The 21407-nt window shown below is 43.0% G+C and overlaps 1 protein-coding gene across 6 annotated transcripts in view; it reads right to left on the reverse strand.

Moving 5' to 3' along the window:
* Positions 1 to 21407, reverse strand: part of ICA1 (islet cell autoantigen 1) — a 133347-nt gene that overhangs the window by 77740 nt on the left and 34200 nt on the right. For all 6 annotated transcript variants that reach the window (XM_058678318.1, XM_058678317.1, XM_058678316.1 and 3 more), the window contains exon 6: positions 18993 to 19191. In XM_058678318.1, the coding sequence (XP_058534301.1) occupies positions 18993 to 19191 (199 nt within the window). The remainder of the gene's footprint in view (positions 1 to 18992; positions 19192 to 21407) is intronic.

Below are 21407 nucleotides of genomic sequence, written 5' to 3' on the forward strand. Positions count from 1 at the left end.
GGTGGGCATTTGTCATGGCAGCTAAGCCATTGTCTCAGCTGCCCATATCCCACATGGGTTTGAGTCCCAGCTCTGACTCCTGATCCCACCTTCAAGCGAATGGAAACCCTGGGAGTCAGTGATGATGGTTCAAGTACTTGAGTCCCTGACACCCACATGGGAGACTCTGATCCAGTTTCCAGCTCTTGGATTCAGCTTGGCCCAGCTCCAGCTATTGCAGCCATTTGGGGGAGTGAATCAGCAGATAAAAACAGCAAGAGATGTAGTGATCGACACTGAAAATGAGAACCTGCAGTTGTGACAGTGGATTAAGTCATTTGTAGGATGTGAGGACATGAAGAGCAGAGGACCTGATAAAGCTATTTCTTAGGAATAGCTTGAGGAATGCCCGGTTAAGATTGAGCAGGAAAGGGTACCATCAGTGAAATGGAAGAAATGAGATAGGAAATCGACCAGAAGAAGTGCAATAGTGAAATGATGTGAAACGGACCATTTCTTCTACATTTCTGCACATTCTGTAGGGCTCCGGCTGTAGCTCACTGCTCTGGGCCTTCGTGGGCATGTGTTTGCTTTCTGCTCCAGACTGTCTGGAAGCTACTACAGGAGTGGAATCTTGCATACCTGTCCTCCACCTTCAGCATCTATCTGATGTACCATTCTGGGAGAGGGTGCTGCTGCTGAGAAAGCTGATGTCAAGGACATGGGAGGAAAGATTGCCCATGAGGCAACACTGCCCACTGTGTATACACTCAACCATTTGACAAGCAAGCAGAGAGTAAAGGAACACAACTTCAGAACTTCAGGTCCTGCTTAGGACTTCTCTCCCTCACCATTACCCCTCCTTCCTTTGCTAACCTGTTCACCTTGCCCTCTATGACCCCACTCAAAGGAAAAGAACTTCCCCATCTACTCATCTCTTCACTTAATATTTTAGAAAGAGAAACACAAAAATATCCCACCACAGATTTCGGATGCATGCCACTGGAAAAGGTAAAATGGGATTTTTACTACTGGTTGGTTCATAGAATTGGTGGGAAGTCTTCCAGAGTACTGTATACAAAGTTTCCTGGCCCAGAACCTGGCCCACAACAAGCAACCAGTTGTTTAAATTATTACTTCCCCTAACAGCACTACCACTGATCATGGCTGCAGTTAAGGAAAGACACCATCACCCTAGCCACAGATTTCAAGACACACCCTATAAGCCGAGTCCAGCAAATCTGAAAGAGAAGCAAGGAGCCAGGGTAGAAAGGGTGATGCCAACAACCCTCTCTCTTCTGCTGACCTCCAGTCCATGCTCAGTGCAGTGGCCTCCGGGAGGTGAGAAGTGGGAATGGTTTCTGAGCCACCAAATGGTGGGTATATAAAAACCAGTGCTAACACAAAGGCAGACTGAGCATTTCAACCTAATTAAGGGAGGCTATTTAATCAGGTGTAACTAATGAGTTCAAAAGCTATCACACAGCCATAAGAAAATCTCTTTAGTTGGGCCTGGTGCTCAATGACTACATCCTTATCTCACAAGCAATGAGATTCCACATGGGCACTGGCCCCCATCCCAGCTGTTCCACTTCCAATCTAGCTCCCTACTTATGGCCTGGGAAAGCAGTAGAGGATGGCCCAAAATCTTGGGATCCTGCACCCACATGGGAGACCCAAAAGAAGTTCCTGCCTTTGGATCAGCTCAGCTCTGGCCATTGTGGCTACTTGAGGAGTGAAACAACAGATGGAAGATCTCTTTGCCTTTCCTTCTCTTTGTGAATCTGATCTGCCTTTAAATAAAAACAAAATGAAAACAGTAAAAAGAAAAAAAAGAAAATCCCTTTAGTTTTAGAATATAATGAGACATGTGCTTTGATGTAATCCGAGCCTGTCGAAGCCTTCCCCCATCTCCTGGCTCTGAGACATTCTACTGGTGTCACCCTGAGAACACCACTGATCCTCCCTTAGCTCCCTCCTCTGTGCAGAGAGGAGCAAAGCGTCTTCCCCTATGGCATCGCAACGGCCCTATTCAGATAAAGTGTTTAGTACTATAACAGACATGATAAACAGTTGATTGTGTATTTGTTAAGTTTATTATAATTTCCACTATCAATTCAAACTTCACATTTCTTCATATTCAAAAATGTTTGGATATTTGTAAAGCAAAGTCAGGGTGCAACATTCTTGATATTCTTCATTTATGATTTATGGTATTCCTATAAGCGTACAAATATGATTCTGGGAATAAAGGAGAAATATCCCATGCACACACTTTCAGACTGGTAAACACTGGAGCCTTCCCTACAGAAAGTACCTCAGCCAGGGCTCTATTTCTCATGCATAATCTTATGCAATGGACCACGCAGGACCATGATGGATCTGGCAGTGCAGTCCACTCTACCTCAAGCTAGTCCACTCCTAAAAGGAGAAATCACCCCTAGGCAGCAGACAACTAGTATGCAATAGAATGATTCATTTGTGACTCTGCAGATGTTTTCACACATGTCAGAACCATATAGTGGTGCTCCTGGAACATTCCCTGCCCTAGGATTAAGGCAGATAAATTAGTTCCCAGGACTGCCTGCTGCTACATATTCAAGTCTAGAAATTAGGCAACCCAGAGTTCTCTTCTGCCTCTTTCAGTTTTGGGAGTCAATTTAGAGGATTCCAACATGTGTTGTGATTGAAGACTGAGTTAACCAGGTTAGTCCTGACTATAAATGAGTAAAGTAAGTAATAGCTGTCTGAGCTGTATAATTCCCTGAACCCTAAGGCTTTTGTGAACAAGTAAGATAAATACTAAAAAGCACAGTAATGTTTGATTCAGGACTTCTGGGAAATAAAATCATTTAAGTGACCTTTCCATGGTTTAAACTTACTGTACTAAAAACGGACTTAAAAAAGAAATGTTCTGACAGCATGCACCTGGCTCTCTGAAAGTCTGTCTTTTTAAACAAAACATTTCTTTCTTGGAGATGGACTGCTCGTCATTGTGAGCATCATCTGTTTCTGAGAGGCGCTGGGCACAGAGACCTTGTGGTTGGCTTCCCTGGACTTCAGCAAAGAAATCACACAGGAGCTTGTTAAAGATCCAATCCTCAAGTCCCGTCCTAGGAGTCACACCTTGACTCCTCTAACTCACCTCTCAGAGGATTCTTCCAGTTGGCTCCAGTCAGAGAGGCCCAATTCAGGCTTAGCTTAGCTATCCTTTCCTAGCAACTGCAGCTAGTAGCCTGTTGTTGCTCTGTGCCTCTTAGCTACAACACCTCTGTTACTTTTCTCTTGTGAGTAAATAATTTATTTTTTTAAAAGATTTGTTTTTATTGGAAAGGCATATCAGATTTAAGAAAAGGAGAGACAGAGAGAAAGGTCCCCCATCCAATGGCTCACTCCCAAGGAAGCCACAAAAGCCAGAGCTGAGCCAATCTGAAACCAGGAACTTCTTTCGGGTTTCCCACGTGTGTGGGGGGTCCCAAGGGTTTGGGTCATCTTCTATTGCTTTTCAAGCCAATACACAGGAGGCTAAATGGGAAGTGCAGCAGCTGGGACACAAACCAGTGCCCATATGGGATCCCAGTGCTTGCAAGGTGAGGATTTAGCCAAATGAGTCATACGTTGAGCCCTGAGTAAATAACATCAATAAAGCTTTAAACCTATAAGGAAATTTGCACAGCATCCTTGGCTGGGGAGCCGTCTTTTGTGACGTGATTTTCCGTGCATGAGCCTTTTATCCTCCCATTGCTATCAGGGCATGAGCTTGAAGCCTACGCTTGTAGAGAATTCAGGTAGCTGACACCTAAGAAACCCAGGCCACAGACAAGCCATTTTCACCTCCAAAGGGCAAGCACAGAACAAGGTAGAACAGAATGTTAAATGCGGCAAATAGAAATGTGATGAACAGTTCAGGAAAAGAGACAGATGATCTAGTGAGAAGAACCAACAAGCAATCCTCAGGCTGTTCACAAACTGGGTTCTTAGGGGTCAGTAAATACAACTTCAGAGTAAGGGCAATATGCAGACGATGAGGCTGCTATTTGAACATACAGCTCAAAGCATTTTTCTCTCAATGGACTAGGACACCCAAAACTAGAGCAGAATGGGTGGGAACAGCACTGACTCTGGAGTCAGAAGACCTGGATTAGAGGCCTGGCTTGCATGTGTGCTGGCAAGCAAGTGGTGGCCCTCAGGGCACCTCAGCAGGGTTATTCGAACCAGAACAGAAGACACATCTCACTGAGCTGTGATGCAGCTTTCACTAAGTAATGAATATGAAACAGCTCTGTACACTGAAGAGCATTTCACAAATATTTAATCAGAAATATTCTGCATTATGTACATAGTACTAAAAGCTGCTACATCCATCTATGAGGCAAAATGCTAAAGAAAATCCTAGCCTGAGAAAAAGTTCAGATATGTTGTCTTACATAAATAAATCTATCATATTGTTCATTGTTGGAATTTAAACATCTGCTTTTTCTGTAAGAAATATATATCTTCCAGCAAAAAAGAAATAGAGCAGTATTTGCACTCTTATAACTCATGTTTAACATTTTCTGAAAATATATTGATCTAATTTTTTGGGTTAAAGGATAAGCGAAGGCGTTTATGAACTCCTTACTTAATTTTCAGAAACATTTTCTGAACATCAAATTCTTTATTAAAAATATATATTTATTTATTTGAGAGGCACAGCAAGAAAGTTGAAAGAGCAAGAGCAAGACAGGAAGAGAGAGAGCTCCCAAACAGAGGCTCATTCCTCAAATGCCCAGAACGGCTGGAGTGGGCTGAGCTGAAACCAGAAGCCGGAAACAATCTACAGCTCCCAGCTGGGTGGCAGGAAGCCAGTTAGCCGAGCCACACTGCTGCCTCTCAGGATCTGTAGTGGCAGGAAACTGAAGTCGGAGTAAGGATAAAACCCAGACACAACATTATGGAACAAGATGTTGTAACTGCTGGACTAAACATTTACCCTGTAGCTTCAATGTCTTAACGTCAGCTGAATTTGTATGAATCTTTGGCTGAAACTGCAGAATGGTGGGGAAAATAGCGACACAGAAGAGGGAGAAGAGAGACAAGCAAGCCCATGAAGACTGCAAAGGATTTTGCCGAAAATGTAAAGAACAAGAAAGGAGACGAACATATGAAACCTAACCATGGTCTGGCTTCACATTAGGACTTGTAGCTGTTGCTTTTTATTTCAAAATGGAAGACATGCAAAAAAGAGTAAAGCTAGTTCTTTCCAAAGAGAATTAAAAGCAGACGGAGGTCAAGATAATAAGCACCAATAAAAGCTTAGGCTGACATAGCTTCAATTTGCAAATCACTGGCTTTTCCTGGCAGGGCCTGGGGAGGGGAGATGGCATTGCATCCACATTCTGATGAGGACTACATGGAAATCTTTAAAATTAAAGATGCTTTCAGTGCTTTATTATAAAGCACTTGATTTGTGGTGGCCACGATAAAATGTCAGTGAAACCTGAGCATACTCCACACTTCCTGGAAACTCTGAACTGTGTCCTTGTACCCTCCCAGTTGTACCTTCCTTTGACATGAGCACGTTAGTTGTAAGAAACCCAACCCACAATGTGCATACAAAAAGATGTGTGGTTTACAGTCTGCATGTCTCCAAATTTCTTTCTGAACTTCTGCATCACGAGAAGCTGATGAGGAGGGTATTAAAAACGAAACTTGTCCTAAGCAAACCCTCTTTTTTTTTTTTTAAAGATTTATTATTATTGGAAAGCCAGATATACAGAGAGGAGGAGAGACAGAGAGGAAGATCCTCCATCCGATGATTCACTCCCCAAGTGAGCCGCAACGGGCTGATGCACGCCAATCTGAAGCCGGGAACCTGGAACCTCCTCCGGGTCTCCCACATGGGTGCAGGGTCCCAAAGCTCTGGGCCGTTCTCGACTGCCCTCCCAGGCCACAAGCAGGGAGCTGGATGGGAAGTGGAGCTGCCGGGACTAGAACTGGCGCCCACATGGGATCCTGGTGCGTTCAAGGCGAGGACTTTAGCCACTAGGCCACGCCGCCGGGCCCCTAAGCAAACCCTCTTAAGCCAAAGGGCTATAGTTTGATCTACGTCATCAATACAGTTTTCCCCAAGATGTTTAACAGCAGCATTTGGGCTTGAAAGAGCCTAACTCCTCTGTGTGTGGTTTCAGTCCTGCAAGACTGTCAATAGGAAGGGACTGAGGAGGCTTCTGGATATTGAGAATAGACATACTGCTGGGAAGAATTTTGTCTGAGCAGAGGAAATAGCAGGGACAAGAAAGTGGTCGACGAACACACAGCACACCTCATTTGGAAGCCCACGCTGCAGGAGGCTCTAGTCCAGCTTAAAGGCCCTGCAGCAACTGAAGGTCACTTCCTCTGTCCTTTTGATTCTCTCTAGAAAGAGGATTTTCTCACAACTATTCTAGGTTCACCACACAGACATGCTCCTTGCAGAACAAAACTGAAGTTCTACAGAAGAAGTTCTCTTTCCATTTTCTCTTTTTTTGCACCCCTTCGGGGTATGTATAACTTAGCTGGCGGAATGCAGGTTTCCTAGAACAGTGGAGGTTTTGAAAAGAGACATCCTCATCATCACGTCTGATTTGGGTGGGTTTCCCTCTGGCATTGCTTTTGATCCTTTCATCCCTGTGTGACTAAATCATCTCACATGGTTCTGCTGTTGCTTCCCAAAATGACTTCATTCTCCAGCCTCCTCCATCCAGCAGCCCACATGACCTCACCTGCAAACTTCGTTTCTCAGCCTTATCCTGAAAGCCTGCTCTATCTCTTCCTTTGCTATTAAAAACAAAAACCCTCCCTGTTTTTGCCAGTTTCAGAATGTCCTGTCACTCTTCCTTTTCCTCGACCCAATCTTAGCAGTTCTCTCACTTTACAAATTCTTACTATTTGGAAGTATCAGAATGTGTAACAGGTGCACATGGTATATTTGGTGTATGAGCCAATCTCACCTCAATCTTACCTTCCTCTTACTTCAAACTCCGACTTGGTCCTATGTCCTGAAAGTAACTGTGGTCAGCACCTTTTCTTGTGTCCTCCTCCCCATGTGACTTAAGGTGAGAGACAAAGAAAGAGAGAGAGAGAGAGAAGAGAGAACAGAAATTTCTATGCCATGTATTTTATCTGCTTCTTTCTTTGCAGCCTCCCTGTCCATTTGAGAAATGCCTTGGTCTCTTCCACATGAATTTTTCAGTGGGCTTCTTGCCTATGGGTCCTCCTCTATGTGTGCAGACAGAAAATAACACCCAGAAGCACATCTGCTCAAAAGCACAGCCCTGCTATATTTCTGGAAGTCCAGGTCAGAAATTACATCATAAGAACAAAGCCAGTGGGGGGTGAGGAAGAGCTCAGCTCTCCATTAGATTATATAATTAATCTTTTCTCCAATGTCAGCCTTTACAGTAGAACCACAGTTGGGAATCAGCACCTCAAAATCACAGCTAGGGGAGGAGAGAACTGAAAAAGATGGTTGGACAGAAAGACGAGTGGCTGGGTGAAGGGTTACTGAGCACTAAAACGCACATTTCATTGAGGGACAACAGAAGATGCCTAATTAATGCAAGCAGGAATTTAAGCTCAAAGTTACAGCAATGGGCTTCTATGGCTTGTTTCTTTTCAGAATTCCCTCAGTTCATGCAACCCTGGCACGCTTAAGATTTGAGAGATCCTATGTGTGATCCTGTTCATTGCTGTTCATTGCTGAAGAGGAAGCACAATTTTAGAATAATCATACTGTCCCTGGACCTGCCCTAAAAATGTTACATCCAAAGGTCAGCAAACACACTTTAAAGCTGCTTTTCTTTAGGGTTTTCCTTTTACCAGATTATTACAAGGATCAAGAGTTGAACCTACTGGGTACCCACCAACCACGTGAAATATTAACTCTCAATAGCAAACCTATAAAACCAATGTGATGTAAAAGTGACATTGTAGATGACTACTGAATCATTATTTTTGCTATCACTAAAAAGTGTGATTTAAAGAATCATAATTTGAGGGAAGTTATTTTGGGTTATAATTAAAGCAACTTTCACTACTAGACAAGCATGGATATTTAGGAAAAAGAAAAATATGCTGTTTCTGTTTGGAATGCAATGAAGAAAACACGTTCTATTTTGTGTATCAAAAGAAAATTAACATTGTTAAAAATGAAAATTAAACCTAGTAGTGGGATGGCTTCCTAATACAATAACACTCGTGACTACTAGGCTTCCCAATCAGGTAACAGGGCCACCTTTCACGCAGAATTCTACAAGATAGTAAAAGCTGCAATGAATTCATCGGGGTAACCAGGAGAGCTGGACAAAAAACACAGTATCTGAGCTGTGAGCCAAGAGGAGGAGGGTGATCTAACAAATGTGCACCTACAACAGCCTCACAAACAGAGCTGAGAGATAGTAACTACCACATCACACTGCTTCAACAGTGATTTTCCCCGGAGTCTAAGATCACATCTTCAGAGCTACCCAGTGGACAAGGAGGCCAATGGCACAATCTGTGATTAGGAAGTGGGTGAGGGAGCTGTCAGACCAGGTAGGCCCCCTGGCCCTGCAGCCAAGAGCACCACGTGATGGAAACATGAAAATAAGGAATTTTCCCAAGAACCTGAGGTTGCTGACATACTTAGAAGTCCTGTTACGGGAAGGGCTCAGTATGCAGCAGTATTATGACACAGAACCTGATGGTAACACTCAGAAAAACCTGCATGTGTGGTGTCATGAAGAAGACTCTAGAAATCAGACTTACCTGTGCTACCCGATATGCATGAGTATGAGGAAGAAAAGCCAGACAAGCTGCAAAAGGCAAAATCATCTGGTTTTGGGTTGGATCAATTGATACTTAGATAACTCACTTTGGTCCATTGCCCACTGTGAAATGTGATTGTTAGGTAAGTTTTTCCTTACATATCAGAAAAATGATACATGCAAAGACTGGATACTTCTCAGGCAGAAAACACCCCTTCCTCCTCCAGACACACTTAAAAAATTTAATTTAAGCAGACATACTAGCTTTTCTGATAAAACTTTTTCATTTATTAAAAACCATAGTAATGTTTTCTTATATAATTTAGGCAATTAAAATTCTGAGTTAGCAAGTATACATGATATCTTCCAGGAACTTAAAGTCAAATGATTCCTGGCTTGTATATTTGAGTCTCATTTGCATTCATTCAATGGGAGGACGTGTATTTTATCAATAACACGATTACATTTCAGTCAATATTGTAAACTCTGAAAAGATGCATGACCATTTATTATGAATTTGGACTGTTAAAAAAAAACAGTTCTTGCCTTCAAAGAAACTATAAGCCTATGTAATCATCTATTCACTTATCTGATAAATACTTAATTGAGTATCAACACTACACAGGCCAAGCAGTATATGCAAAGTATGATGGCAACAGTGCAAAAGCACTTTTTTGGAGGAGTCACTAACTACTCCCTGGCATGCTGTGGCTTTTAGCGATGCCTCAGAGTTTTACCAGCAAAAAGACGGGAGAAGACAATTTTCTACATAAGAAGCAGGATCTGCAAGGATCAAGGCATGCTGAGAACGGGGTGAATAACACAGAGTGCGCATTCGTGATGACAGCTGGAAACAGGTGGGGCTGCTGCTGCAGACAGAAGCTGGGTAGGAGTAAGAAGTGCAGGGCAGGGGCCAGCCTGTGAGGGGCCTGGAGGGCCACACCAGTTTGCCATTGTTGCTTGGAAAAGATAGGGCTACGGATGGTTTCTGACCAGCTCTGTTACAGAATCAGGACGAGCACTACGAGGAAGATAGCAGCCCAGTGCAAGCCTCCGAAGACAGGGGTCCCAGCTCAGACAGCAGCATTCAGCATGTGAAGGGAACTGAGTCAGCAGAGACTTTGGACGTAGAATTGATGGAAACCACAGATTGCTTGGGCCACACAGCAGGATGTGGCAGAAATGTGCTCAAACATCCTCATTATTTTGAGGATGCGTATAGATATGTTTACTACAAAAATAAACTATAGCTCTTCAGGACATAAACATACCAAGACACAGTTTATTTGCTCCAATTGTTCACCCAGCAGCCTAACAGGAATAATATAAAAGCTATGAAGGTGCATCAAGCAGGAAAGGTACGACTGCTTCTCCATGTCCTAGTCCATCCACTCAGGAATGCAAAATCATGCTTAATAGCCATTTTTTGTTTTTCTGTAAGGACGTCATCAACTTGAAAACAGATTACACAGGAGGAAGATCCCTGTCCCCAAAACACAAAAAAAGGTTGTTTAATCACATCATGGCCAAGGACAATTTCACAGCAAAATGGACAAGGGATGCTGGCAACTCTGGGACAAGCAGCAAGGCCGTGCTGGACGAGCTGGTCTCCCTGGACACTCCAGCACTGCATGAGCCACCTGCACCTTGGGAGCAACTGAATTGTGGCAAAGAAGGCCAATGAGATCCACCATTCTGGGAGACCTGGATCTGTCAAGCTTCACACCCCATTTCCTTCAGCCCCATTAAGGGCCACCCTTCCAGCTAGACCCCACAAAGTCATTTATTTAGCATACGGGTTTTGCTGGATGTTAATTTTCCTCCCTTGGGGATAGAAAAATAAACATGGTAGCTATAACAACAGTTCCATTATCTGAGCGCTTGCCTGGCACCACATGCTGTGCTAAGCATCTCCCATGAATTATGCCCTTTCAGCCTCACTCCACCCTGTGAGGGGCACTGTCTTAGTTCCACACGGAAGGGAAGCCTAGCATGATTAGGGGTTCAGTAATACACTCAGCACTACGTCCAGAGGAGACACATAACACGGTTCACAGTGTATACCCCTTCTATGCTGAGCAACATGCATGCCTAGATTGTTCCTGGTATACACTGCTCTCTCAGCACGGAATGAAGAGTTTTGCACACTGAGCTATGGAACTGTACTGATTGCAATCAGGTTCTTATGCCCCTCAGTCTTGGAATTGCTTCATCTCTATACAGGGATGCCAGCTGGGGTTGCCTCTGAAGCGAAGGTATCAACAGGAGATGTGGCATGGTTTGCAGGAGAAGGCAAGATGGAGTTAGCCTGTGTGGGTTCATAGATGCGTTTAGAGGCCTTGGGTATGTTCCTTACCTCCTTACCTCCATTCCCTTTTCTGCATTTACAGAGTGCTGAAAGCAACTTTGCCCATTTAATAGGCATGTTGACTGGGCTAACGAGCCTATAAATGTTCATTTAACAATAGACCATAGAATATACACTGTATATTGTACCAAAAGGCTTTGGAAATGTTAAGCCAAATAGCTAAGTACAGGTGTCTCCTAGTACACATACTCATGGACTGCAAAATTTGCACATGCTCTATTCCTCATATAAAATGGTACAGTGTTTCCATAGAATCTACTGACATCCTCTTGTATATTTTAAGCCATCTCTAAAATAATTATAACAACTAATATAATGTAAATGCTATAAAATTGGTTATTACACTGTGTTATTTAGGGAAGGATAAGGAAAAGTCTACTGGTGCATTCCCCAAATGGCCACAACAGTCAGGGCTGGGCCAGGCTAAAGCCAGGAGCCAGAACTCCACCTGAGTCTCTCATGTGCATGGAAGCACTCACGTAGTTGGGCCATCATCTGCTGTTTCCCAGGAGCATCAGCAGGAAGCTGAGTCAGAATCAAAGCAGCCAGGACTCAGTCTGATTCAGACTGGTGCTCTAATACGGGATATGAGTGCCAAACAGCAGCTCAACTGGCTCTGACACAATGCACCTAGGAGCAACATTTGAAACTTTTTTCCAATCTGTGGTGGTTTCATCCATGAACGCAGATACCCAGAGCTGACTGCAATATGGGTGAAAATCCATTCCTAGTTTAGGTTTGCATGCTAGTCAGGGTCTCCACGTGTGTCTGCCACACTTCTCACCTGCCTATAGAGTCATTGTAACATCAAGCAGGCAATTCCATGAAGACAGGGCCAGATGAATAACATTTAAAATCACACTCTCACCTATTCCACTAACTGGAATGCTTTTAAAATAGAAACATGCCTGCCTTCAACGATCTTGGTAATGCTGAGACACAATTCTAACCAGTAACTTGAAGAAGAGAATATGCCCAAACAACAGGAATATGTGGAATGCAGGGTACACTCCTGTAGTTTTGTGTTTTCCCTTTTGTTTCTGGATTAGGAGACAAGCATCAGAGGTGCTTTTATTTCCAATGCGAGTTCTAGTTTTCCTGGCATTCCTCTGTATCCTTAATGGCCTCAATGCGGATGTCACCATCTGGTTTTGGTTTTATGAAAGGTATAAAGAAATGGACTGGTATATAAATTAATAAAGGTATATTCTAACTAGCCATGTACTCTTGATCCATTTCTATTTTCTAACCTTTCTTTCAAATATGCAGCTTTTTAGTAGTGATAGAAATTCAACGAGTAAAACCTCCACTTGTCTAAAAATTTGTATTTAACTACCATGCATTTGCATACGCTTCTATATTTGTTCAAAGTTGCTAATTCTAGGAACTTTGGCATATTTTACAAGAAAAAACAGGAAGTATGTCAATTTGAATAGCAAATGTCTTAATCTGAACAATATAGTGGTTCCTCAAATATTTTTAAAGAGAGAATCATGTAACCTAGCAATCATATGTTAGATCCTGGGTATGTATCCAAAGGAGTTAAAGTCAGGTTCTTAAATTTTTCTGTATAGATACATTCCCAGAAGCAGCATTCACAAGAGCCAACAGGTAGAAGCCACCTAAATTTCCATTACTGACGAAAAGATAAACAAAATGTGGTATATATATACATATCCATGCAATGGAATATTACTCAGCCTTAAAAAGGTAGTCCTGTCGCATGCCTCAATAAGGAGGACATTGTACTAAATGAAGCAAGTCATACATCAAGACAAAAACCATTTAATTCTACTAATATCTAAAAGAGTCTAAATCATAAAAACATAGGATCATAGTATACAATAATGGTTACAAGATGCTAAGACTGAGGCTGAGGGGGAAAGAACTGCTTCATGGATAGAGTTTAAGATTTGCAAGATTAAAAAGTTTTGTAGTTCTGTTTCACAATAGTGTGAATATGAGGGTACTTCAGGAAACTTGCAGAAAAAACAAAATCACATGGCAAGTTTATTTTCATTCAAAAATATTGAAATCCATGTGTAGGGTTTTTTTTTTTAATAGTTTGCCTTTTCTAAAAACATTTTAAGGTCCTGTCTATGTATGGCTCTCAAGTGGGTTTTTTTGCAGGGCATCAAAATAAAACTCTCTGAATTTGATTTTCTGTGAACTTTCTGAAATACCATTATCAATTTCATACCACTGGGTAGGATGGTGGGATGGGGAAAGAGTGGCTTTGGGTCCTATATTGGAGTGCCCATGTTCGGGTCTTGGTTGCTTTTCCAATTGTCCATTTATTTCAGCTTCCTGCTAACAATGCACACTTCGAGAGGCAACAGGTGATGACTGTTACTTGGGCCCCTGCCGTCCATGTGCAGATTACTACTGAATTCCAGAATCCTGGCTTTAGACTGGCCAAGCCTGAGATACTGTAGGAAACTGGGCAATGAACTCGTAGACGGAATGTTTCTTTATGCCTCTCTCTGCCCCTCAGATAAAGATAAACTAAAATTTCTTCAAGGGCTAAGATAGTAAATTTCGTGTATACATATCTCTCCATATGCATATAAACTTAAAGAAAACTCCTGTAAGTTCTAAACCTCAATCTGCACTACAGCTGCCTTTAGCAGTGGCCAGCAAGCTGTTTTGATAAAGGGTCACAGAGTACACAGTCCTATAGTCTCTGCTGTAACTTCCCAACTCCACCAGCAGCCACAGTCAGTGATGTGAATGCCTATGGTCATGTTCCAAAGAAAACTTTATTTACCAAACAGGTGACTGACCCTTGCATATGCCCCACTGGATTTCCACTCAGCAGCAGCTACCAACCAGCCTCCCACTTCACAAGAGTTTCCCATTTCACTTGTGTTATTCTCAATGGTCTTTGCTGGACCTTGAAACTAATACTTACTACTTACCAGGCTTAGTGGGAGAAAATCAATAAAGACATGCAAAAGCCCCAAAGGCTTCATCTCATAAAATTCTGAAGTGAAGGAAAGGGTGTCATTATTTGTTCCCTTCCAAGCTGTGCCAGTGCTTTTGGGCACTGTTACCACACAGCAACCACACTCAATCCACTTAGGGACCAAAGCTAACATGTGTCCCAGACAGGCAGCAAGCACACACCCAAATCCAACAGAGAATGGGGAGAATGTGAAGCAGTGTCATTTCAAGGAAACGTTAGCTTTAAAAAGGGAATTTTTTTCACTGCATCAAAACCTTTTCCCATTACACACAGTTACTCATGGAAGTAGAGACACAACAGAGTTTGAGTTCATCTTCCTTTTTAAAGGATGAATTAAGCAAAGATCAAATATTAAGGTACTTCTCAGATACTTGGCATCAGTTCATTGTAGGGGACCCAAACTTGAGAAGCCCCCTCACTTAACCACCACTACTTGATGGGGGTCCCAGCTCCTGACCCTAGGCACTGAACTGAGGGAAACAGATTTTAGTCCACAATGACCCAAGGCAAAAGGGACACCTTTTGTCACTGTGCTGGGATGGCGAGCGGTGACCCTCCCACATTACTTGGTGTCTTGGACTCCCATGAGACCTGCCCTCAATTGCTAAAAGAGCCTGACCTCTGACAAAGCCCAATGATTTCAGCAGTAATTAATGATGCTGTCAAATTAATTAACCTGAGTCTGTTCACAGAAAAAAATCCCTCTAGTCACAATACAGCTGTTTACCAGTCCTTGACCAATCTCTATAAACCCAAATCAGGACCCCAGGACACCACTGACAGATGGCCCTAATAACGCCCTACCTAGTAAGCTGCCAACCCCGGCTAATAATCCTTCCTGCTCTAGCCCGTCCTTTGATAGTCTGACTGGTGGATTAACAGGTCTCCCTAAACCTAACACCATTTTACATAGATACGAGCCTGTGAACACCAGCATGTATCACTCCCATTGCCTACAACACCTTTTGAATTACAGTGATGAAATGCTTGACAAATAGGATTTCATTAAGCCATTTAATAAATGGTCCTCATGAAAACACTGGTTTGCTCGTCCTTGTCTGAGGACTCCAGCTCCTGTGAATGCCCACGTATACATTTCCATATGATCGCTTTAGGAGACAGAATGCTTTTCTTAACAGTGAACACAGCTTTGATTCCATTTAGAATAATTACCCTCCATCCCATTTCTGGCTTTCAAGAAAAACAAGACACTTAATTGACCACAGGAGGACTCTCTCAAGGGCATGGGGCTGCAGCAGCTCAGCCCTGAGTGAGCTCACAACTTGAGCTGATGTAATCTGCTACAAGAAGCTGATTTCTATTTTTACACTATACCCTTTTATGCTGCCTTCAAAGGGCACATATATCACACGTAACTGTGCTCATAAAAGACCTCATGGAAGTGGGGTGAATCAGGTGATCAGAAGGCGCTTCCAGCTGCACACAGCTGCCAAGCCTTGCCCGATGAAACTCACCTACCATTGCCAATGACTGGGACTCATGGAGGACACACTCCCCAGTTGCTTTGACAAGGCACAGATGTCAGCCCAGGTCCTTGGTGAGAGCTGGGGCTGGGCCTCCCCACTTCCCTGCATTTCCATCCCTAACCCAGACACTTAATCAACACTCATCATGTTGATGCCGAGAGCCTTGTCATCAGGCTGACGCTCTTCAAAGGGTGCCAGAATGAAAACCGATTATTCGCTTTGTTTGATTTTAAGTTTTTCATTCATCTTTTCACTGTGTGCTTAGTTAAAAGGCCTTTAGCATTCTTAAAACGATGGAGAAAGAGGGTCCGAGTTGAAAATACATTTGAACTTGCTGGAGACTCTTTATATGTATTTTGTACGCTTTTGGAAACAAGTAAAAGCTCTGTCACTCAGGGGATGACTACAGCTTCTGGGAGAGGCCACAGCAGTGTGCGTCTCCTGGGTGTATGCCCTACTTCATTTCAGTCACCCCAAATCATCTCAGGGTTTGTAAGAAAGCTTTCACACCTCAAGGCCTGGGCCCTTCCAGTTCCTTCTCTACAGGGAAGCCAAAGTGAGCGGCTCAGAGAGCACACATCCGACCACAGCCCGGCCCCTCAGCCTGCTCGTGGTCCCTCTGGTGCAGCCCTGTTCACCCTTCTGGTCTCAGGGCTGCCCACTGTGGTCTCCCTGTGCTCTGGTCCTGCATGCCCTGCCTCTTGCCTCTCCAGATTCCTCAGCTCCTTTTTCCCCTCTTCCCAGCTCCTCCATGTTCATTCTTCACATCTTCCCAGCATGACTCCTCCTCCAGGAGGCTCTCCATGGTGTTCCAGGGACCCAGTCTCCTAGTGCAGTGTATTTATGGGCTGAATTTCACAAGATGGCAGGGACCCAGTCTGCTGGCTTCTCTGGATACTACCTGGCATGTGCCAGGCTACATGGCCATTTATTGCATCAACGAGAAAATGAAGCTCAAGACAGGGGCGACTTCAGTGAAATGGGAGTTACAATTGTGTCTCCACCAGAAACTCTGCATGTGAAGAACAGGATCCAGCGGCTGAAATGTACAAGCGATGACTGGTGCTGAGGAGACTGAAGCCCCTCTGCCTCTCCCCAAGCAACTCCAGAGGTGTCGCCAATCACTGATGGCAAAATATGCTTCCCCTAAGTTCTAAGTACACCATATTTAGCTACCAAATTGAATCCAGCACAAACAGGATTGGGGAGAAAAGCTGAGCTTCAGCTACTTTTGGTCAGCATGGCAAAGGATTTTTCTTTTTTTCAGAAAACCATATTTTCCAAATCAACCAGCTGATGACACCAAAGGGTGGGTAGTATTTCAACATTCAAGCCAAATGACGAAGGAGATGGTTTTTTTATTTCATCCTTTAATGGTTAGCAACTACTCCCGGACCAAACCAAATTCATGCAATTTCATGTGATATTCTGCTTTCCAAAAGAAGTGTGTGGTTATTTCTATTACCCAGCACAGAGGAGGTGTTCAATAAATTTAAATTGGGTGAATAAATCACAGGAGAGGTACGACTATGAGAAAGAAAACCCTTTGTCCATTCTGAGTGTGTGCTTCATTACTGGAGAAGAGAACACTAACTGGGCATATTTCCTGGGATTCTGATCATGTTCATTTCCCTGTCTTCCACTGAGTTAGTCATTTAGCATGAGCACCACTGTCCTCATCTATAAAGTAAAATGCAGGGCAAGACTGGCTACTAATTTATAAGTAGCTAGGAGTAAGAAGGTCTAAGGTTGTATTGCCCAGTAGGGTGACTACAGAATATGCCAACAGACTACACATTTCTCTTTAAATGAACAATAGGAGTACAGGATTTTGCATGTTTTTAACAAAAAGAAATGTTAAGTCTTTGAAGAGATAATTACATTTAAGATGATTTGGTATGCACAACATATTCATGTGCTAAAGCGTCATACGAATGTGACATCTTTGTGTCTAATAAAAATTTTCAATGAAAAAGTTGACGTTCTAAAGTAAGTCTAGAAAGACAAGGATGTCCAAAAATAAAACATAAAATATGTGCCACGGCTACTGTGAGGCTTAACAGGAGGCACAGGTAGAATGTGATCAGCACTGTGCCCAAGAGTTAGGGTGTGTGTGTGTGTGTGTGTGTGTGTGTGTGTACGCGCGCACTAGTCTACTCAGAAAGCCAGGAAAGGTTAAAAGTAGCCCTGGCTCACCAGCACTTGGCTATCATCCCCTGCACATCTCTCTTTCCTGTTCTGAAGCCTTGATCTTTCTCTTTTGTAAGAGGAGTGAATTTCACTAGATCACCACTAAGCATTTCTGCCCTGGCTGGCCCTGCACCCACAGCCTGCCTGCCTGCCTGCCTGAGAAGCTTGAAGCTGCTACCACAGGAAGAACAGCTGAGGCCGGACCTGAGTATTCCTTCCAGGGAAGGCTCTAGGCGACACACACAGAGAACGACGTTGGAGGGAGCGTGTGTGGCTCTCACATCTGGGTCAGGAACTGGAGACTATCCTCCTAGGTGACAGAAGGTCCTTCCTTCCCTCTACCTCCATACACACACATCCAACATCCAATGCACTGTGTAGCTCTAAAATAATGTGACTAAAAAGATATCTAGGACCATGTGACATGAGTAAGACAATTGATACAATTATTATGTCAAGCCTAACACTTGCTGATTTTTTTCTGTCCTCTACAACCTGAAATACATCCAGTTGACCAAACAAAGAAGCTCCAAGTGTATGCAACAACAACAAAAAAAATCTCGCTGCATTTTCATAAATGTTCAGTGCATGGTTGCCACCTGGTGGTAGGATGCATCCTTGTTTAGCAAAACCTCAAAAAGGCTGAAATGGAAGATCATTTCAGCAGCAAGAATGTTTCTCTACTGGGCACCCGTTATTTGCAGGACATTGAAGTCTACCCACCTCCTTGGCAATTTTTTAGAGAAGTTTCTGAAGAGGACCACACCAGATGGAGTCAACGCCACTTCAGTTAATCCTACAACTAACCCCTACTGCTTCTGAACGTGCCACAAAAGAGCAGTGTTACTCCATTCATTTTAATGGGCATTAGCAATTAAAAAAAGATTTCCTCAGTAGTCTGTTCTCACCTTCCAGATTCGCTCAATCTAATCCTGGTTTTTAGTTATGCATGAAAAGGCATTCGAAAGTGACAACCTTACCAAAAGTGTAGGTAATGTGAAAATCTGACTTCAATTAAAACCAGTTACTAAATTTCACAATTTCCAGCTGTCTCTTCCATCTCATCCTTAGAGAATTATATACCACATTAATTGGTTTTCTGTCTTATAAAAAGCCACCAACGATGATTAATTGCAAGGGGTGCTTTTGACTCAGGTCTTCCTCATTGGAAGGATTCAAATCACACCTCATTACCTTCCAGCAGGTACCCTTTGGGGAATCCACATGAAGCACCCTACCTTCCTGAACTTCTCCATTTGCTTGTAGAGGTCTGGATCCAGCTCCTGGGACACGTCCTTCATCCATAACAGCGCTCCCCTATATTCCGTCCGGCACTGCTCCATGCGGTTCACCGTCAGCCAGGTGTCTGAGATGGCCCGATGCCGAAAAGTCTCCACTTCTTGGTGAAATCGACACAGAGGATTGCGCAACGCCAACCTGGGCAAGGGAACAAAGCCATGATCTTGAAAGTAAGCCAGTCAGCAATTTGAGTCCTTGAGGTTTGGCCAATCTTAGGAGCCCCCGAAGTGTCTGGAACTTGGAAGATGCTCATTGCATAGGGATCCAATGAGTCACTGAAATGCAGATGAACTGACGGGTCTGTCAAGCAGTACCCAGGTGCTGATCCCTTGGTCTGTTAACGGACCACTTTCCAGTGTCATTGGCAACTGGACAGGTAGAATCTCATGCCTGGCCCAAGCTGGAACTTCTCCTGGTTCATGGAGAATGGTTAAGGTATGAGACCTCCCATTTCTATTCTTGGTCACTTTATGCTCCTCTGAGATTTGCCCTTCGAGGTCTGATAGGGTATACCTGACTATCAGGGTGTTCCTAACTGGGCCATAGGCCTTGATAGCTGCTGCTTGCTCCAGCAGTCACAGGAGGAGGAAGCATTTCCAAATGATTCAGGAATGGAGATATGCACACGGACTGAGGCTCTACTGTGCTTCAGCAGTTTCAGACACAGTATATGATTTATTCCTTATGTTAAAAACAACAACCTTGAGACCGCCACACCAGAAATAAATGTGTGCTGTACAATGAAGTAGAACTACTGTCACAATGCCCATGACACACTGGCATTTGTTTAAAGAATGTTTGACTCACATCAAACTTGAACCCAAAGAAAACCTACTGGAGGAAGGAAAATACTGCATCTTTCATCTTCCTAAACCAAAAAGTGAGCAATGTCAGCTGACTCGCAATTCTTTGTTACTGATGATACAGTAACAATTCTTTGTTATTCATCATTTGATGATTCATCATTGTCATCATCATCATTATTCTTTTCCATGACAGAGTGATAGCATGTTATCTCCCATCTGCTGATTCATTCTGCAAATGGCTACCCTAGCCAGGCACAAGCCAGGCTGAAATCAGGAGTCAGGAGTTTCCTCCAAGTCATTCCCATGGATGTCAGGGGCCCAACTGTCTACTTTTCCAGGTTACTGGCAGGAAGCTAGGTCAGCAGTGGGCAACCAGGGCACGAACTGGCCCACATTTGGAGGTCCGGATAGGGTGTACCTGGATAGCAAAATCACAGAATAATTAACAATAAGTAAGTACTGATAACCTCTACTATGATACAATACTGTTCCTGAGTTATACTCTCAAGACATATGCCTCTCCGTGAAGTTTAAGGGCACAAGTACAAAACAAAAATAAAATGAACATTTGATCTTAATGTAAATGAAAACTTATTTAGCTAAAGGAAAAAATGATGTCAGTGAGCTGAAGGCCGCTTCTGGCAGTTCCGTTAACGTCTGCAATGCCTCGTGTGTGTGTAACATGATAAGATGAAATGGGCTAATAAACTGTTTACAGACAAGGGGAAAATAGACGAGTTTTTTCATTTTACTTAAAAAGGTGAGCATTTCTATAAAAATAGCTTGCCAACACTGTCCTATCCAGATGCCGGAAGTTGTTTTTCAAAGACATATTGTTGTGCAATAAAGTCAGTGCTTTATCCCATTGGTTTAAATTTGCTACTTGTCATTCGCCAGAGAGAATGAGCAGTTGCAGCAATCACTATCAAATAAGTAAGCAAAACAAACATGGGTGTGGAAGTGTGTGTGACTGAGGGTTCTATTCAAGGAGATGAACACCCCTGAACTATTTTCCTGGGGTTCCTGGTCATTTCTGGACTCCTTTATCTATCCTAGATGCTACTGCTCTTCCTAAACTGGCCAAAGAAGTATCCTTCATTTCTTCAGCAAAGTTGGACAGCAATCTTTGAAGATGCAAAAACATGATAAAGAAAAGAGATATAAAATCATGTCATGTTTTTGCCTAGAACTTGCTTTAAACAAAACCAGAAAAGTGAAAGAATTGATTCATTTGTGGAATAAAGGACTCAGGCCACACCAAAAAGAAAAAGCAAAAAAAAAAAAAAAAAAAAAAAAAAAACCCAAAAACTTGGTTTACTGAAAAATATCAACCTTCCCTGCAATATTGGCCCATATTTTTACTCATGAAAATCCATCCAATGGGAATAAGCAATAAAGAGCCTATAGTCCACCTTAAGGACATTTATATTTTATTAAGAAAGGGGAAATGACTTGGGAGGTAACTAGAAGGGCTTAAGTTAATGTACCATAGCATGCCTGACTAATGAAAGACTGTGCTATGGGCATTTCGTTTTTAAAAAGGCACAA

This window comes from Ochotona princeps, chromosome 20, assembly GCF_030435755.1.
Source record: "Ochotona princeps isolate mOchPri1 chromosome 20, mOchPri1.hap1, whole genome shotgun sequence".
Classification (NCBI taxonomy): domain Eukaryota; kingdom Metazoa; phylum Chordata; class Mammalia; order Lagomorpha; family Ochotonidae; genus Ochotona; species Ochotona princeps.